Source organism: Anabrus simplex, chromosome 1 (assembly GCF_040414725.1).
Source record: "Anabrus simplex isolate iqAnaSimp1 chromosome 1, ASM4041472v1, whole genome shotgun sequence".
Taxonomy (NCBI): Eukaryota; Metazoa; Arthropoda; class Insecta; order Orthoptera; family Tettigoniidae; genus Anabrus; species Anabrus simplex.
In genome coordinates, this window is record NC_090265.1 from 68,006,585 (window position 1) to 68,024,596 (window position 18,012).

Below are 18,012 nucleotides of genomic sequence, written 5' to 3' on the forward strand. Positions count from 1 at the left end.
ACTAGTCTGTTGTTATTTCGTTTTGGATAGGACTTTGTACGTGTTTTTAATGTATTCTTTCTTACAAATATTGCTCATAATTTCCAACCAGACGTCTGGTTTAATTTTGAGGTGCTTTGATATGACTGATGATGCCCCACATGGAGGGCGAAACATGTCTCCATTTTAACGATGTTTAACTAAAAATGTTAACATCCAGTAATGTATTGAATAGGTTGGAGTCCAATAAATTCTTTTATATTATTATTATTAGGGCAAGGTCCTCACTTATTCAGAAGTACTATTATCGTGTACAGCGGTTGGATGAAAACTTGGCAGATTTCATCCAAGATATTAAGTTCTATACTAGGATGTTTGCTCTTCACTTCCCTGAAGATCAGATTGTACAGGCTATTGTGGAAGGTATTTCACCATCTTATAGGTCATATTTGTGTTTCGCGGCGTGCCCGCAAACCTTCTCTGAACTTGAAGCATTGGCCGTCTCAGCGGAAGGAGTTAGATACGCCGATTCCTTGCGTGTCGCGAAAGAACCCCCTCCTCCTTTTAGTAATCCTCGGCCTCCACCTCGCCGACCAGTCACACCCCGTAAATGTGATGCTTGCGGGTCGCCTGACCATCTTCGCAATAAATGTCCATTGGTCAAATCTAGTAGGGCAAATAATGGAGCTGGTTCATCACAAGGTTGTTTTAAATGTGGGGCTCTCTCACATATTGCCAAGAATTGCCCAAATTCAAATAGCACCCCCTCCTGCTCAACTTCTGGTGCAACTTCCACCAATGTCACTAATAATAAGTGACTAGCGGCTTCGGCTGAGTCGACTAATTCAGCTTCCCAAGGCTCAGCCCCCGGTAAACAGGTCGAAAATTCAGGGAAAATTCAGTCTTCAAATTCATCTTTTGAATGCCCCAAAGAATGTCTTAGGATTGCGGCGGAATCCCCCGCACCCGTACCTTTTCTCAAAATTGAGTTAAATAATGAACCTGTAACAGCTCTTTTAGATTCAGGCAGTGTTTGTTCAATTATTTCGGCTCAATAGTATTCAAAATTGAAATCTATTTGTAAACTTCCTGACTATTGTTCATCGTCTGTTCAATATGTTTCGGCTAATTCTTCTCCATTAGAAATTTTAGGTTCCTTATATGTCAAAATTCGTATTTTTAAATTTACATGGAAAATTAAATTGTTTGTGGCCAAGCACTTGTCTTGCCCCATTATATTGGGAGCTGACTTCATTTCTCACTCCGGTCTAGTGCTCGACCTTCAGAGTAAGTCGTGCACATTCAAATTTGCTTCCAATTGTAAAATCCCCTTGTTAAAGTGCAATTCTGTATCATGTTCCTCTATTTCGCCTACCCAGGATGAGATGTTGTTAGACCTTAGACATCTACCTGAGGAGCAGGCTGATAGTATTCGTAAGTTGTGTCAGTCGTTTCCAGAGGTGTTCTCTGATACTCTTGGTGTTACTGACCTTATTGAATACAAAATTGAGGTCACGGATTTATATTCCTGTCCGTTTTCCACCTTATAGGCTATCTCCACCTAAAATGAAGGCTCTGAAAGAAATCATTGATCAAATGTTAAAGGATAGTATTATTCGGCCCTCTAAGTCAGCGTATTCATCACCTATTTTTCTAGTCCCGAAACCCCAAGGGGGCTTCAGGCCTGTCATTGATTATAGGGCTCTCAATCGGAAGGTGGTGTTACAATCTGTGCCCCTTCCTGACCTTCATTCTTGTTTTTCATGGTTTCGTAACGCCAAGTTCTTCACCATCTTGGATTTGAATCAGGCTTATAATCAAATTCCCCTAGCTGAAGAGTCTAAACACCTTACAGCGTTTGCCACGGACTGGAATTTGTATGAATACAACCTTGTGCCTTTCGGGCTCCCCACGGGAGCAGCTGTATTCACTAGATTGCTAGATAAGGTCTTCTCCGACATCAAATTCGAGTACTTGTATCACTATCTTGATGATGTCGTCGTATTTTCGAAGACTTTTGAAGAACATCTAGATCATCTGCGAGAAGTTCTCAACCGCCTTCGTAAGGCCGGGTTAACTGTGAAGTTGTCCAAGGTTGCCTTTGCTAAGCCCTCCATGTCATTCCTAGGGCATATTGTGTCACCTGATGGTGTTGCAGTCGATCATTCTAGAACACAGGCCATCCGTGATTTTAAACCTCCTAAGGACATCAAAGGTATCGCCAGGTTCATTGGTATGGTGAATTTCTTCAGGAAATTTATTCCAAATTTCGCTAATAGAGCGGCGCCCTTGAACTTACTCCGTAGGAAAGGCGTCAAATTCGAGTGGGGACCTTCTCAACAAGCCGCTTTTGAAGATCTTAAATTAGCTCTCTGTAATGCCCCTGTCCTTGCTATGCCTGATTTCTCGAAGAAATTCATCGTCCAAACCGACGCGTCGTCGTCGGCGGTAGCTGCAGTCCTTCTTCAAGAGACTGAACTAGGGAGGCGACCCATCGCCTATGCATCTAGGACTCTATCGGCTCAAGAAGCCAAGTATTCCATCTATGAGCTCGAAGGTTTGGCAGTCTTATTTGCCTTAGAAAAGTTCCGTCTCTATCTGGAACATGTCAAATTCGACCTGGAGACGGATAATCAAGCCTTAAGCTGGGTCTTAGGTAGGCCGCGTCGTACTGGTCGTATAGCCCGTTGGGCCATCCGAATTTCTGCCTTCCAATTTGATGTTAGGCATATCAGAGGTACTGAAAATGTTGTTGCAGACGGACTCAGCCGTATGTTTTCCAACGACGTCGAGACCCATGAACCGGTCGATAGTTCATCACCTCCCGAGTCCATACTATCTGAGGTTAATGCCATCTTAACAGATGCTCCCATGCTCTTTAGGGACATTGAGAAATACCAACGTGAAGATCCGACGCTGGCTCCGATAATGGAAACCCTTTCTTCTGGGGAACATGTTGTCCCTTACGTACTGAGGAATGGTGTGTTATGTTGCCCTTCGAGGCATGATAAGATGATGAAAGTTGTCGTTCCAGCTGTTCTTGTACCTATGATCTTCAAGTACTATCATGAGACCCCATTAGGGGGGCATCTAGGCATCTTTAAAACTCGTGAAAAGATTCGTGAAAGGTTCATCTGGAAGGGTATGGACGGTGAAATCCGTGAACTAGTAAAGGCTTGTAAATCCTGTTTGCTTAGTAAACCCACCTTGTCCACCAAGGTAGGCCTTTTGTCTTCTCATCAGGCTTCGCGCCCAATGGAACGCCTGTATATTGATTATGTAGGACCCTTCCCCCAGTCAAAGGGAAATGCCAACAAGTTCATCTTTGTATGTGTAGATGGTTTTACAAGATTTTCCTGGTTATTTCCGACTAAGCTGGCTACCGCTCAGTCCACCATTACTTGCCTAAATTCAATCTTTGCTTCTTTTGGTCCGTGTCAATATATTGTGTCTGATAATGCTAAGGCTTTTACATCTAATCTATTCCGTAAATTCTGCTTTGACCTATCCATCTCTCATGTGACAACTTCTGCTTATTACCCTCAACCATCTCTGGCTGAACGGGTTAATCGTAATCTCAGGTTGGCTCTTATTGCCTATCATCATGAAGATCATTCTAGGTGGGACACGTCCCTGCATTGGTTAGCTTTTGCTTTGAACTCGGCTGTTCATGAATCACATAAATTTACGCCAGCTTCGCTGATGTTCAAGTTTGTTCCCAACACGCCGCTCTCTAACCTCTGGTCTCTGAGTGACATTCTACCTGAGACAATAGATCCCGATAACATTAAAGATCTTTGGAAGAAGGCTAAAGCCAATCTTAAAGTGTCTCATGAAAAGGTTAGGGAAAGATATGATCGTGGACGGAGACCCACCAATTTGAAGGTAGGTGACCAGGTGATGGTCAAGAATTTTGTTCCCGCGGGCAAGCTTGCCCCCAGATTTCATGGGCCGTGTATCATTCTCGATTTCCTTACTCCCGTTACCTTATTGTTAAGTAATCCAGCCACCGAGAGGATATTTAGGGTTCTTTACGTGTAATAAATATCATTTTTGGTCCGTATTGATGATATTAGATTGAAATAATAACATTAAGTTATTTATTAGACCACCTAATCAATACAAAATCGTCTTGGATGATTTACATGTATCTCATCACATTGTATTTTCAAACCATCATTGTTATTTTTAATGTTATTTTACTTCAAATCTCTTCAAGATTTTTAAAAATTCATTTCATTACTACATGTTATTTAGACGCTTATTTTTAATTTAAGGTTAAGACTATGGCTGATGATGCCTTCAGGGAAGGCGAAACATGTCCCACTATTAGCTAACAAATTTATGTAAATCATCCAAGACGATTTTGTATTGATTAGGTGGTCTAATAAATAACTTAATGTTATTATTTCAATATTTAGGGTTCACCTGTCGCAGGTGAAACCTGTATAATTTCCGTGCTAACTTGCTTCATATAATCTTGAAAGAAATAGGAAGGTTATATTTTTTTTGAGGGGTTTCACTTTTAAGGCCTTCTGCCCTTTCTATAATGTTCTTTATATTTAAGCATTTGTTGTACACCTTCCCCGACCAGTTAAACTGCCATCCTGTCCTTACCACGGCCATTACCACGCTCCCGTCTCCTGCTCAACTACAAACTGTGGCTTATGGGAATTAAATAAAAATCTCCACGCCGCTGGCCCCTCAGTTCTACCACCATGAATGTACCCTAAAATCATTCTGGTCCAACAAAATTCTGCCGCCGAGCTTTAATGTTTCAGTGCCCCCGCAGCAGCGCGGCGCTGTACCGCTACTGAGGCAGGGTACGGGCCCGCCCTTCTCCAGTGAGGCCAACCAATGTATGGCGAGCCGGAGTCCTCCTCCCGGCCAAGGCTGATGTGCGGCGCACAACCTGTAACTGGCCCGCGACCTTCATGTTCGCCGCGGGCGCGGCGTGCTTCAACTCCACTACTCCTCTCATAGTGCGGGCGAGCCACTACTCCTCTCATAGTGCGGGCGAGCGGTATCTCAGGGTACTTGAGGGGTCCGAGCGGCCTCCTCTGGACACAAGCAGCAGCGGCCGGTCTGGCCGTCTAACGTAATCAACCTTGAATATATGTAATCAGCTACATGGACATTTAACATCAACAATTACTACAGTTTTGAATCCAACTGCAACATCTGGTGGACTTAGAAAATTTTTCCTCAACTTTAAAAACTAAAAGTTTCCTTCTGAATTCAACTTCTACAAGCACAAAGACATTACATCAATAGTAATCAAAGAATTATGAAACTGGATCCAATCATTTTAAGAAAATTTGTTGGTAAATACTTCTGCAATTAACTTCTATATCAACATCATAACTTGGACCTTATTTTCTTCTGTGTTTCCCCTTGGAGGAACTTTTGTGGGGGGGAGGTCTGTACCGGGTGGTACACCTCCATGCCGCTAATTCAAAATTTGAAACTCCTCTACTGGAGGAAGTCTGAACTTTATCTACTGTGTTAATTTTCTACTTTCTCAGAAGATGTCACTACTTGTAAATTTTGAAGTTTCTGAACTGGGTCGTTTTCAATGTATTTTTGTTTTGCCTGTTGTAAGAAGTGTGGACATTCTCTTCCAGATGGAACTTCTGAAGAAATACAATTATGCACCCTAGTGCGAAGTGAAAGAACTATGTTTTTGAAGAAATTTTGTGTTCATAAGTTTGTTCTTTGTTAAATTTCTTTCAGTTATTGTTTATGTTGGCAATATTAACCCCTTCTTTCTGCCAGGTTTGAATTTAGCCAATCCCGAATTTCTTTAATTAATTTATGACCAATCAGGTGTATCTTCTTCAACTTGGATATGTTGCTTAACCCTAGCCAATAAAATTCTTGTGGGAGGGTGTTCTCATTCCTGAAACGCCTCGAACTTTCCGCGAGGGTTTATAAACTGCTGATTTTCGGGTCTCCGTGCCACTTCAGTAACATCTTTCAGTGTGTAAAGTACGTAGCAGGGGGCAGGAAGCGCCTCTTTCTTCGGGCAGCGGTTCATCCACAAGGTAATGGCCGTTTAATAACTCTTTTCTTGCTAGCTCAGCAGTTTAACTCTCGGGGCAGGTCCGAAGCCTTTTACCATGTAACTTTCCCTTAAAATGTAAAGACACTCGGTATCAATTCTATCTGTTTAAACTATAAATTGGGATAGAGAGTGCTTAACCCTCTCGAACTCCCACTCATATTGCTTTGAGGTGAACTTATTTTCTCAACCGTTTCTTCCATTCTAGCGTAATGTAAATTGTCTTCTCATATAAGTCACCTCTTTAGTATGGGATTAGCCCTTGCATTAACGGCCTAGTGCCAAGTAGGTTTTAAACAAAATGTATTAGGAGTGCAGCTTCGCCTCCTCTTAAGTTGGTATTTTAGAGGCCAGGTAATTAACCTGTTTCTTTACTTAATAGGCCTCAGTAGGTTGGGTATTTTACCCCTGTTTTCATGTCCTGGGAGGACAACTTGAAAGTGGAGTTTGGTGTGGCCTTTGATAGGCTGGAACTTACGAGCGGGTTGCTCTTTCTAAGATTTTGTTTTCTGCGCGCCTCGAGGAGGCTTTACTGCGTAATTGGGAGCAAGTGCTCCTGGGCATGATTGGGGTCTTCTGCCCCTTAGTTGAATTCTGTATATCATAAGGTTGGGCTTATAGCTCAAGAATTAGGTGTCTGGCTCTCGGAGCCCAAATCCTGTAATCATTGTAATTGTACATTTTCGAATTGTGTTTCGGCTACTGAGTACCTGTTCTATTTGTTATTTCTTAATCTTTAAAAGAAAATATAACCTTGTTAAATTTTATCTTAACTTTAATTTCGTATTTTGGGACCTGTTCACCCCCGCACCTTCTTTCACCTCTGCTGTTCCACAGAGATCTCAGAACAATAATAATAATAATAATAATAATAATAATAATAATAATAATAATAATAATAATAATAATACAGATATCATCTTGTAACGGGATTTGAACCGTTACAGCCTACACATTATATCAGGCTTGGTTTCTCAAATTTTTTCGCTTCCGCTCCCCTCCTATTCAATTTGATGTGATGGGTTTCTACAAAGATAGATTTTCTGCCTGAATTTTCGACAGTGATCTCGACCTGTTTTGTTATTGTTACAAAACCAATATTTTGTAAACTATGAGGCCCGCAACCTCCCTATGTGCACTTATTGTTCATTTCCATCTGTATCATTTGTTTTCATTTCTTTTCTTCTTAGGTTAACACAGCTTTTAGTTTCAATAATTTTTTGTATTAATACCTTCTTCACTGAATTTTGTCACAGTGATTTATTTTTTGCTCCACATAATGATGTAAATATTGTATATTGTGCTAATTTTGTTTCCGTCTAGGCTCTCTTTTGTTTTTCATTTGTTCCTTCATTATGTTTTTTTGGCATTTTTTAACTTGTATTATGTAAATTATTTCAACCCTGCCCCCTCCTCATTTTTCACTGAAGATGGCTCAAACAAGCCGAAACATGTTTGAATTTGTTTACTCCGTCTACTGACGGAATATATGATGTATTGAATTAGGAGGATACACTCATTTTTTCATCTTTGTAAAGTGAAAATGGTGAGAAAATGGAAAACCTTTGCACAGTGGAGATCTTCTTTAACTTCCCTCTCCCTTAAGACTTCTTGTAATTCAGACCTGGGTAAACTGCAGATAAGGATCAAAAGAAACTTCCTGTTCGTAGTGTAATGTAAAGATCCATGAAATAATAATAATTATTATTATTGTCTTCGGATAGATCTACTATTGACCAAGTTAAGCATCGTTCATTTCCAGTTCTTCTTCCTCCAGTCAGCCCAGTACTTCTTCATCCTTTCAGAATGGGCTGCTTTGCATTCTAGCGATCAGATGTTGCCGGTCTGTTTTCTGCTCATTCAATCTTCGAATCCCTTAATTTTGTTGATGACCATCCTGTATTCTTGTCTATTGTATACTGCTTCCTGTGTTATGTTCTTTTCTTCCAGGTCCTCCTTGACTCCTTTAAGAGAGTTAGTTTGTGTCTTCCTGCTTTCCATGTACTCCAAAATTCTCTTGGCTGTTCTCTCTGTTGGCATTCTTTTAATGTGTCCATAGAAGCAAAGTCTTCTCTTTTTAAAGGATGTTGTGATTTTCTTGGTCCTTTTATATAGTTCCTCATTTGGCCGCAGTCTAAATTCTTGTCCCACTTTCCTAGGCCCTAGTATCCTCCTCAAGATTTTCTCTCTTTATCATCATCATCGTCATCATCATCATTATTAACTTTATTGGCCTCATTGGACCACTTGAGTCTTCCATATACACTTTGGAGGTTGTACTGTTTGATTCTTCTTATCTGCCCAGTACTTCATTCTGATTGCAGTGTTCTTAATTCGTCTGCATTCTCTACAGGCCTTCTGTGCATCATTTCAGTTGAAAATTTGGTGATTCTTAAGAAGGGTGGTAATTTTACTCTTGTTCTCTGCATCTGCAATTTCGAGTCCAGCTGTTTTGAGATCCTCTTGAATTTCTTTGATCCAATGCCCTCCTGTCTTCTTTCCCAGATTTCTCATCACTAGTTGTCGTAATATCCTGTTTTCTGGTAATCATAAGATGTGAAAGAAATAAGAGATTCTTTTCTTCTTCATTGTGCTGGTGACTGGGTCAATCTCTCAATAGACAGTTTCATTGGGGAGGATTCTCCAGACTCCTTCAACCTGGTACTTTTTATTTATGAAAGTTCCGATAGTTCTTCTTTCAGTTTTGAGGAGCTGATCAGTTCTTCTTTAATTTTGAATTTGAAACATGGTTTTGCAAGTGTAAATGGCTTCGGGCAAACTTACAGTTTTGAGTGTTGGATCTTAGCGTCTATTGACGAGCATTTTTTGTTATAACTTGACCAGGTTAGAAATAGTGTTTTTTTCATTTTGTTGGTTCTATTTATCCATGTTGCTTTCTCACTTAAGTTGTGCATAATTATTTCTCCAAGGTATTTAAATTGTAGGACTATGTTCATTTTTTGATAATTTATGATGACTTTGTTTATGTCAAGGGGTTTCATTGGCATGATCTCACTTTTCTCAAGGGATATTTGTAATCCTGTTTTTAATGCAATTTTCTGGAGACTGGTGATCAGAGCACGGACTTCTTCCATGTCAAGGGCTAAGAGAGCTAAATCACCTGCAAATCCTAGGCAGTTTGTCCTTATTGAGGGTTTTGCTCCAATTTTGATTTTAGGTGGGTTTTCTTTTTGCCAAATTTTCATAATGTAATCTAGAGCAACATTGAAAGGAAGTGGGGATAATCCATTGCCTTGTCTGAGGCCTGTATTTATTGTAGAAGCATTTGACATTTCTCCCCTGAAATTTACCTTTGAAATTGTGTTTTTTAAAGTTAGTTCAATAATCTTTGTTAATTTAGGATGAAGGCCATATGATCTGAGAATTTTTAAAAGAGTGGGTATGTGTATACTATCATAAGCCTTTTTTGAAATCTATGAATGAAATAAACAGCTGTTTATTTCTGTATTTTTAATATTCCATTATTAGTTTCAGGCTGGGAATTTGGTCTGGGCAACTTCTATATGGGCGAAATCCTCCTCGGTATTCTCTAAGTTGTGGTTCCAGAATGTTTTTTATCTTATTGTAAATGATGCAGGAGAAAATTTTGTAAGTGCAGTTCAAAAGGGTTATTCCTCTGTAATTGTCTGGATTTGTTTTATCTCCTTTTTTGAATATTGGATGGATTATGCCTGAGGCCCAATATTCTGGGATTTTCTCTGTGATCCACACTTTGACTAGATGCTGATGTAGATTTATGATTGCTGGATCCATGAAATATAATAATGTAATAAATAGAAATGTTTCTCTCTTAAATTGTAATTGTCATCATAAACCATCTCCAGTTGCCCAGCTATGGAATATGAGCCCCCTCATCCTGTTCTTGTACCACTCTTCTTCCACTAACTTGTCCCAATCATGTCCTCTCTGCAGTATATCCTTCTTCACTAAATGAATCCACTTTCTTCTCGATTTTCCTACAAGTAGACTTCTTTCCATCTCTATCCCTTCTTGCAGTTCTGTTTGCTAGCATCCTCTTCATATGTCCAAACTGCTTCATTCTAGATTCCTGAATCTTGCTGTAGAGAAAATCTCCTATTCCCAATTCTTCTCTAATCTTCTCATTCCTGATTTTGTCCTTCCTGGTCTTCTGTATCGTGATGCAAAAGAATTTCATTTCAGCTGCATGGAGTTGAGAATTATCTCTATCGGTCATTTTGATGGTTTCAAGGCTGCATGTAATAATCGTTACATAATGAGACTTGTAGAGTGCCATCTTTGTTTTCAGAGGTCCCTGTTCAATCTCATACCAGCCACCATACATGGTGGTAGAATTGTGTTGCCTTGTTGATTCGGTTGTTCATCTCATGTTTTGCCAGGTTGTGTTTTGAGACAATGCTCCCCAAATACTTGAAATCTAGGACACTGCCCAGTTTTGCTTCATTGAGCATGACAATTGGTTCATCTCCTTCCTTCTGCACTGCCATCACCACTGTCTTTGTCTTGTTGATGTTTAAGCTGTAGCTTTTAAACTCTTATACTCTGGCATTGCAGTCACCCTTCCAATTCCTCTTCTGATTCACTCCTGATGCCAACATCATCTGCAAATGTGAAGGCTTGTAGGTCACCAAGTCCTTTTCTTTTTAAGTGACTCAAATTGTACTGTCATAAATTTGCTGTGTGTATTTTATATTAGGAGCTCATGGTGCGAGGAAACAACCATCGTACTACTGCTTCCACCAATATGAATGATGTAAGTAGTCGGAGCCATGCCATCTTTACCATCATGTTTGTGCAAGCAGCATTCTCTAATGACATGCCAAGCGAAACGGAGTCCAAAGTCCATCTAGTGGATCTTGCTGGAAGGTAGATATAAACAATATTATTAGATTTTATTTAAATTTGAATATTTCTATATTGTCATTGATTATAAGTTTATGGATTTATCGTTAAGCTATGCACTTCAATAAATGTAGGGCAGTGTGGACTTACGAACCATGTTGTGTTCGTATTTATTATAATTTTGTAAAGGAGAGACTAATCATATTGCTTACAAGGATAAACTTGCTTATTTTCTGTAAGCACTTCACTAATAAAACTACATCTTCATTCTTCTTTGTTTGTTTGTTTGTTTGTTTGTTGTCATTTTCATTACAATGTTCAACATATATTTGTAACTTTCTTTCTAGTGAGCGTGCCGATGCAAGTGGGGCTACTGGTCAAAGGCTTAAAGAGGGAGCTCATATCAACAAATCTCTGGTGACCTTAGGCTCTGTCATATCAGCTTTAGCAGAGTCTTCAAGTTCACATACTGAAGGAAAAACGACACGTTCGGTGTTCATTCCCTACCGGGATTCTGTATTGACTTGGCTTCTCAAGGACAGCTTAGGAGGAAACTCTAAGACTATCATGATTGCTGGTGTGTAGATGATGAAAGCAGTTGTATTTCATGTCCTACTTATCATAATTGAAGAACATTCCTGTAGGTAATGCTTTGATAATGGTTTTGTAAATTAGTGCTGAGTTCCTTTATCAGTGTGCCAGTAACAGATCCTATTTTGAGACAATCTGTGTTCATGTTTGTTTCTTTGTGTTTTAAATTTGTTTAAAATACAGTCTTCAACAGTGAATTGCAATTCTTAATGTGTTTCTTGAATACCAAAAATGTTACAATGTCCCTCGTGTTGTTGAATTTTTTAGATATAACAGTGAAGATACTATGAAAGATTGTATTGTTTGGGGATGTGCGAGGGTGAGCTTGCATTACATAAAATAAACTTCATGGTCTGTATCGCACTTTAACAGATCCACAACTAAGTATTTTTTATTTTCCACCTTGTCAATACATTAGTTTGACAAAAATAACACTTTACCAGCAAAAACACATCTTAATCAATTCTCGATATCGGGTTCCTCCTCCTAATGTATCGACAAGGTGGAAAATACTTAGTTGTGAATGTGAGCTTGCATTTGGGAGATAATAGGTTCAAACCACACTGTCGGTAGTCCTGAAGATGGTTTTCTGTGGTTTCCCATTTTCACTCCAGGCAAATGCTGGGGCTGTACCTTAATTAACGCCACGTCGCTTCTTTCCCACTCCTAGCCTTTCTTGTCCCATCACTGCCATAAGACCTATCTGTATCGGTGCAACATAAAGCAGATTGTTAAAAAAAAAAAATGTTTGGAAAAAGATTAGAAAATGTGATGAAGGGTGTAAAAGCATGCCTAAAGAGTAGTTGACTTGACAGAACAGGTTCCTCGTTTGGATGATATATATTCTTGGAACAAACTGGATACTTTCTTCTGATGTTCTGTTAATACAGCCCAAATTGTTCAAATGGATGAGTTTACAAAGCAGATGAATGTCTAAAAGATGCAAAAGATTTGTAATGATTAAGAGAAGGTGAACTTAAGTGGAAATGATTCTCCAAACATGATAACCTACCATCTTCACTTGATGAGACACTATGGACATGCATTCGTTTTCTAGGATTTGCTTCAGTCTTTTTTTTAAACTACTGCTCACTGTATCACACAGTTAATAATAATTTCATGCGGCTATTTCTAGCTGAGTGCAGCCCTTGTAAGGCCAACCGTCCAATGAGGGTGGGCGGCATCTGCCATGTGTAGGTAACTGCGTGTTATTGTTGTGGAGGATAGTGTTATGTGTGGTGTTTGAGTTGCAGGGATGTTGGGGATAGCACAAACACCCGGCCCCTGGACCATTGGAATTAACTAATGAAGGTTAAAATCCCTGACCCGGCCGGGAATCGAACCCGGGACCCTCTGAACTGAGGGCCAGTATGCTGACCATTCAGCCAACGAGTCAGACATCACACAGTTGAATTTGAAACTACAGACCTGTGTCAATAAAGTAACATATTCAAGGCAAAATCTCTAAGTTTCACCCTCGTGTGCTAGGTTGGGCTCATCAGTTGGTACTTAGGACACCTACCAAGACGCTGGCTAGTGCATACCGTGGAGGCCACTGCATAGGCAAACTGTAGCCACTGGCAGTGCCAATGCACTATGACAGACTTTATCTCATTACCAAACATTGATGCTTGCTTGGCCATCATTCAATATAAATGTTGATTCCCTAGGTGTGCTAGGTACCAATTGATGAGCCCAACCTAGCACACGAGGGCGAAACGCTGGCAACCAGGAATGAGTTAGTTGGAAAATTTATAATGTCCAATAATGGACCATTTATATTGGTATTATAAATTTACTCGTTCGGGACAATATTTCAGATTCCCTATCGGAATCAACATTTATATCAACCAATGAAATTCGTTGGTGCGCATGCCGAAGGCCAGTCAGCTGTTTGTCTTCCTACCCATTACTCAAATATGGCTAAGCATGAGAATGACTTGCCCACAGATAAGAGTACTGTATCGCTTTTGGTGGAAATTAAATCTCATAATATTATCGACACTAAGCGACACGCCACCGTACGGGGAAGTGTAGCTTTGATTATAGCGTTGTTACAGTGAGTGTAATCTACTCATAAATACGGTAGCTTGGACGAAGAGAGGATGAAGTAATAGTAATGTGTCACCGAGTGTGTTGTACGGGCCATATAGATGTAGCTTGCATTCTGGAGATCCTAGGTTTGAAACGCATTATCGGCAGCCCTGAAGATTGTTTTCCGTAGTTTCCTTATTTTTACACCAGGCAAATACTAGGGCTGTTATTGTGGACACGGCTCTTCTTCCCCAGTCCTCCTTAAACAATAATCACCACCATCACCACCACTTGCCTTTTCCTATCTGATAGTTGCCGAAAACTTATGTGATTATATATATATATATATATAAACCCCATACAACCTACTTTTTAGTTTTCATTATTATGTGTGTATGTAGGCTACGTAGTTATTAGAAGCACAACTCAACAAAGTCCGCACATCTGTTTTGACTGGATTCACGGTCATTGTGGAGTATCTGGAAACGAGAAAGCTGATCTACTGGTGAAAGCAGCGGCTACATCTAATTTGGAAATTTCTTTCGACAAAACGTCACCTACGCTAAAAAATCATAAAGAAGCACGTAATCCATCAATGGAACAACATTTGGACTTCTTCCACTAGAGGCCAAGTTACCAGAGAAATATTCTTCCCTGAGGTTTTCAACCGCCTACAAAGTAACGTATTGGTGCCAAGCTTTGAAATTACTCAATTTTTGACTGGTCATGGCAAATTTGGTTACTATTTTCATTGATTCAGAATTAATCATCCTGATGGCTACGTGTGTGTTTGCGGATCCTCACAAATGGTGGATCACCTATTGTTTGAATGTGCTGCGTTTGAAAGAAGAAGGCATGACTTGAACTCTCATTTGAATTATTGCAACATTGCATTATCAAAACCCCTGTATCATTTGTTTAAGAAGCCGTGCTGTTACAAATATTTTATTAACTTCATCCACTTCATTTTCCGTCGATTAGATACATGAATTACTTTTCATTGTAAAACTGAATATGTATTTTAACTACAACCCTAGTATACTATGTAAAATAAGGTTCCAAACTGCTTTGGATATTCAATAATAATAATAATAATAATAATAATATGTGTGTTTACTTGGCAGTAAATATAAATGAATCCCTCCCGGTTGATGTATGTGACAGCCCTCTGACAATCGGGACACGTAATTCTGATATGTAGTCCAAGTGACCCATAATTCCATGGAAATTACCGCATGTATATAATAAAATGTATCGGTTGCCAAGAATTGTATTGAAGTTGACAATTACCAAACTGTCCCTTTGTCAGTTGAACTGTCCCGTTGTCAGTCTCAAGAAACAAGTCTCTCATAAAGCAAAACCTTATTTTAAGATCTTTCTCCCCATATATGTCAAATGAATTGCTACAATTTAGCAGCGGGCGTCCCACAGAAAGGCCGTCGGACTAACCTTTCTTCCCGGAATCGTCTCAACATGATAATACAAATTATATGTTTCATGGTACATAACCTCTGATTGTGATTCAGTCCTCTCATTTGAGGTTAAACAGTGCTCTCGGTAGTGTTTAAACATGACCGGTTGTACATCGGTTTTAGACAGTGTCTAAGTGATAAAACGTCTCTGCAATGCAGCAGCCATACTTAGGCATTGTTTAACCGTAGACATCGTCTAAATATCGTTTCTGCAATCGGCCCAAAAAGTCCATGCTACAGTGCTGGTAAATATTAGAATTTTTTCCTTTCTTGAGAATTGTAATATCCAGATATTATTAAAGAAGAAATTTTTCATTCTAAGAGAAGTTTGCAACCAGAGTTGAAGTCTAGGTTACAGCCTACAAGTATCATGCAGTGATGTTTCACATTAGGTACGTAAGAAAACATTACACTTTGTTACTTATCATGATTCTATTCAAAAAAATCAGAGAACAGAATATTCTCATGCCAATTAAGCGTTTTTAATTAATTGAGGTGAAGTTTACGAGGTCGGACGTTTCTTTTTCTTTCTTTCTTTCATATAATCTGTGTCCACTGACGCTTTCCAAATGCTATTCTTGCCCCCTTAAATTAAAGTCCCTGGTTGAGTTTCATTGTAAATAAAAGTAAATAATTGTGATGCCAGAGAAAGCAGTCCCTGGTATGTTACGCAGAGTGAAATTACAGCAGCTGTAAGTGTTTTAGGCCAAAAAATATATAATCCAGAAGTAAACACCTAGCCTTTATTTCCAGGACTGAACAGGAATAGTCCAGACTATGAGTTTTACAGTGGTTGTAGAGGTTCCGAAAGTGGTGAACTGTTCAGAAAAATTTTTGTTGTCAGATCAAACTATTAGACCAGATTGAGTAGGTAGCATTCTAGCATTTAACAAGAGTGCAATTATTTTAGCTCAATCCGTGAGAGGAAAAGACATATTAGGGCCTAGAAGAGCAGTTTCATTTACTGCAATACATTATATTTCGTTAAGAATTAAAAATAAATTGTATTATTGGAGAACTCAAAAATTGAGACAAGCACAACAAATTACCTGGCTGAGTTCCAAGAAACAGTCTCTTTCGATTAATGCCAGAAGCAACATATGCAAGTGAAACATTATTTAACTTGAATACCCAATCAACAAGAGACAAGCTGCAGAAAGTTGATAGAAGAATTCTTTGGACAATTATTAAAAAAACACCAGACTGATGGCCTGTAGAGACTTTTACCAAATTTAGTACTTTACTTGATACGATGCAAAAACTGAGGGTTAAAATTCTTTGGACACATATACCGCTCACCAAATACTAGACTCCTGAAACAACTTTTTGATTTCCTTTGAAATAGTAAAACAAAACACACATGGTTTAAAGAAATACAAATGGATTTAGATGAGTTGAAAATTACTAAAGATCAAATTGAAAATGGAGAAGAGAAACAGATTCTAAATAACAAGTACACAAGACTATCACTAAAAATATCGCAGCATAAGCAGTACGTTATACCTGCAGAAGAACGGGCCATAAGATAATTTATAATGAAGAATATTACGATCTCCCTATATACTCTACGTTTCCCTACCTTGCTTGGCGCTGCTTGCTTCAATTCTACACTCGCCGCATGATGTACGCTGCTCACCTACTGTCAACTCGACTGATTACGTCAGCTGTGATACACTTTGCCGTGCTTGTGTACTGTGCACCACATGACTTTATTCTTTTTAGAACTCGCTAGTGTGTATAGCCTTCGCTTCGTTTCTGGAAACTTCCTTTCCTCTTTAAATTGCTCTCTCCGCCCATCCATCCTTGAGTCGGGCTTTCGTGGCAGAGTGGTGGATTTACACACGATAACAACTGTGTGCTGTGCTATTATGTCATCTTCAGCTGGACATTATCTGCTACAACTCGGTGAGCAAGGCTTATAACACATTTGTTTACATTTGGACTTTACCTTCATTCTGGCATTTGCCTATTATAAATACTTTACTCAGTCGAGTGGCAATGCTTCGCTTTAAAACTTTCACATAGACTCTTTCTACTTATGAACTGCGCTACGGACTATTTGCAAAAAGAAAGCTTCTTCAGTTCTCATTTATGATCTATTGCTACTGCTAAACTATTCAATTACCCGGTGAAGAAGATCCTTTCTCATCCTAGTCCCCTTTCCCTTCCCATGCGTCCTTTTTCTTTTCAGGGTTCCGGTTTCGATGCATATTGTATACTTTTGTAAATGTGGCACATCTTTTTTGGATTTTTCTTCCATTTCCAAATTTTTATCTGGTTGTTAACTTATGGTTGTTAAAATATATTTATATATTATTTTGCACTGTTATTCTGGTCATCTTCTTTTGGGCCTAGTTCCTTCCTTACTGCGCGATTTTCCTCATCAGAGCCTACTTCTTATTATATTTTATTAAGCACGTTTGATCACCGAATGTTATCTTATCAATTATGGTACATTTTATTTCATTGTGCTATATCAAACTATAATAATATCATGTCGTTGCCCCGACAAGAGATTTTGGTAAAGGAAAAAGTTGTCAAGTGTTAAAAGCTGAACTTATTCTTTGAAGACTTTCAATCAATCAATCAATCAATCAATCAATCAATCAATCAATCAATCAATACTGATCTGCATTTAGGGCAGTCGCCCAGGTGGCAGATTCCCTATTTGTTGTTTTCCTAGCCTTTTCCTAAATGATTTCAAAGAAATTGGAAATTTATTGAACATCTCACTTGGTAAGTTATTCCAATCCCTAACTCCCCTTCCTATAAATGAATATTTGCCCCAGTTTGTCCTCTTGAATTCCAACTTTATCTTCATATTGTGATCTTTCCTACTTTTATAAACGCCATTCAAACTTATTCGTCTACTAATGTCATTCCACGCCATCTCTCCGCTGACAGCTCGGAACATACCACTTAGTCAAGCAGCTCTTCTTCTTTCTCTCAATTCTTCCCAACCCAAACATTGCAACATTTTTGTAACGCTACTCTTTTGTCGGATATCACCCAGAACAAATCGAGCTGCTTTTC

At 39.1% G+C, this 18,012-nt stretch overlaps 1 protein-coding gene across 1 annotated transcript in view; it reads left to right on the forward strand.

Moving 5' to 3' along the window:
- Positions 1-18,012, forward strand: part of Klp98A (kinesin-like protein 98A) — a 471,801-nt gene that overhangs the window by 268,663 nt on the left and 185,126 nt on the right. Inside the window, exons 6-7 of the mRNA XM_067156284.2 lie at positions 10,737-10,906; positions 11,230-11,459. Of these exons, the coding sequence (XP_067012385.2) occupies positions 10,737-10,906; positions 11,230-11,459 (400 nt within the window). The remainder of the gene's footprint in view (positions 1-10,736; positions 10,907-11,229; positions 11,460-18,012) is intronic.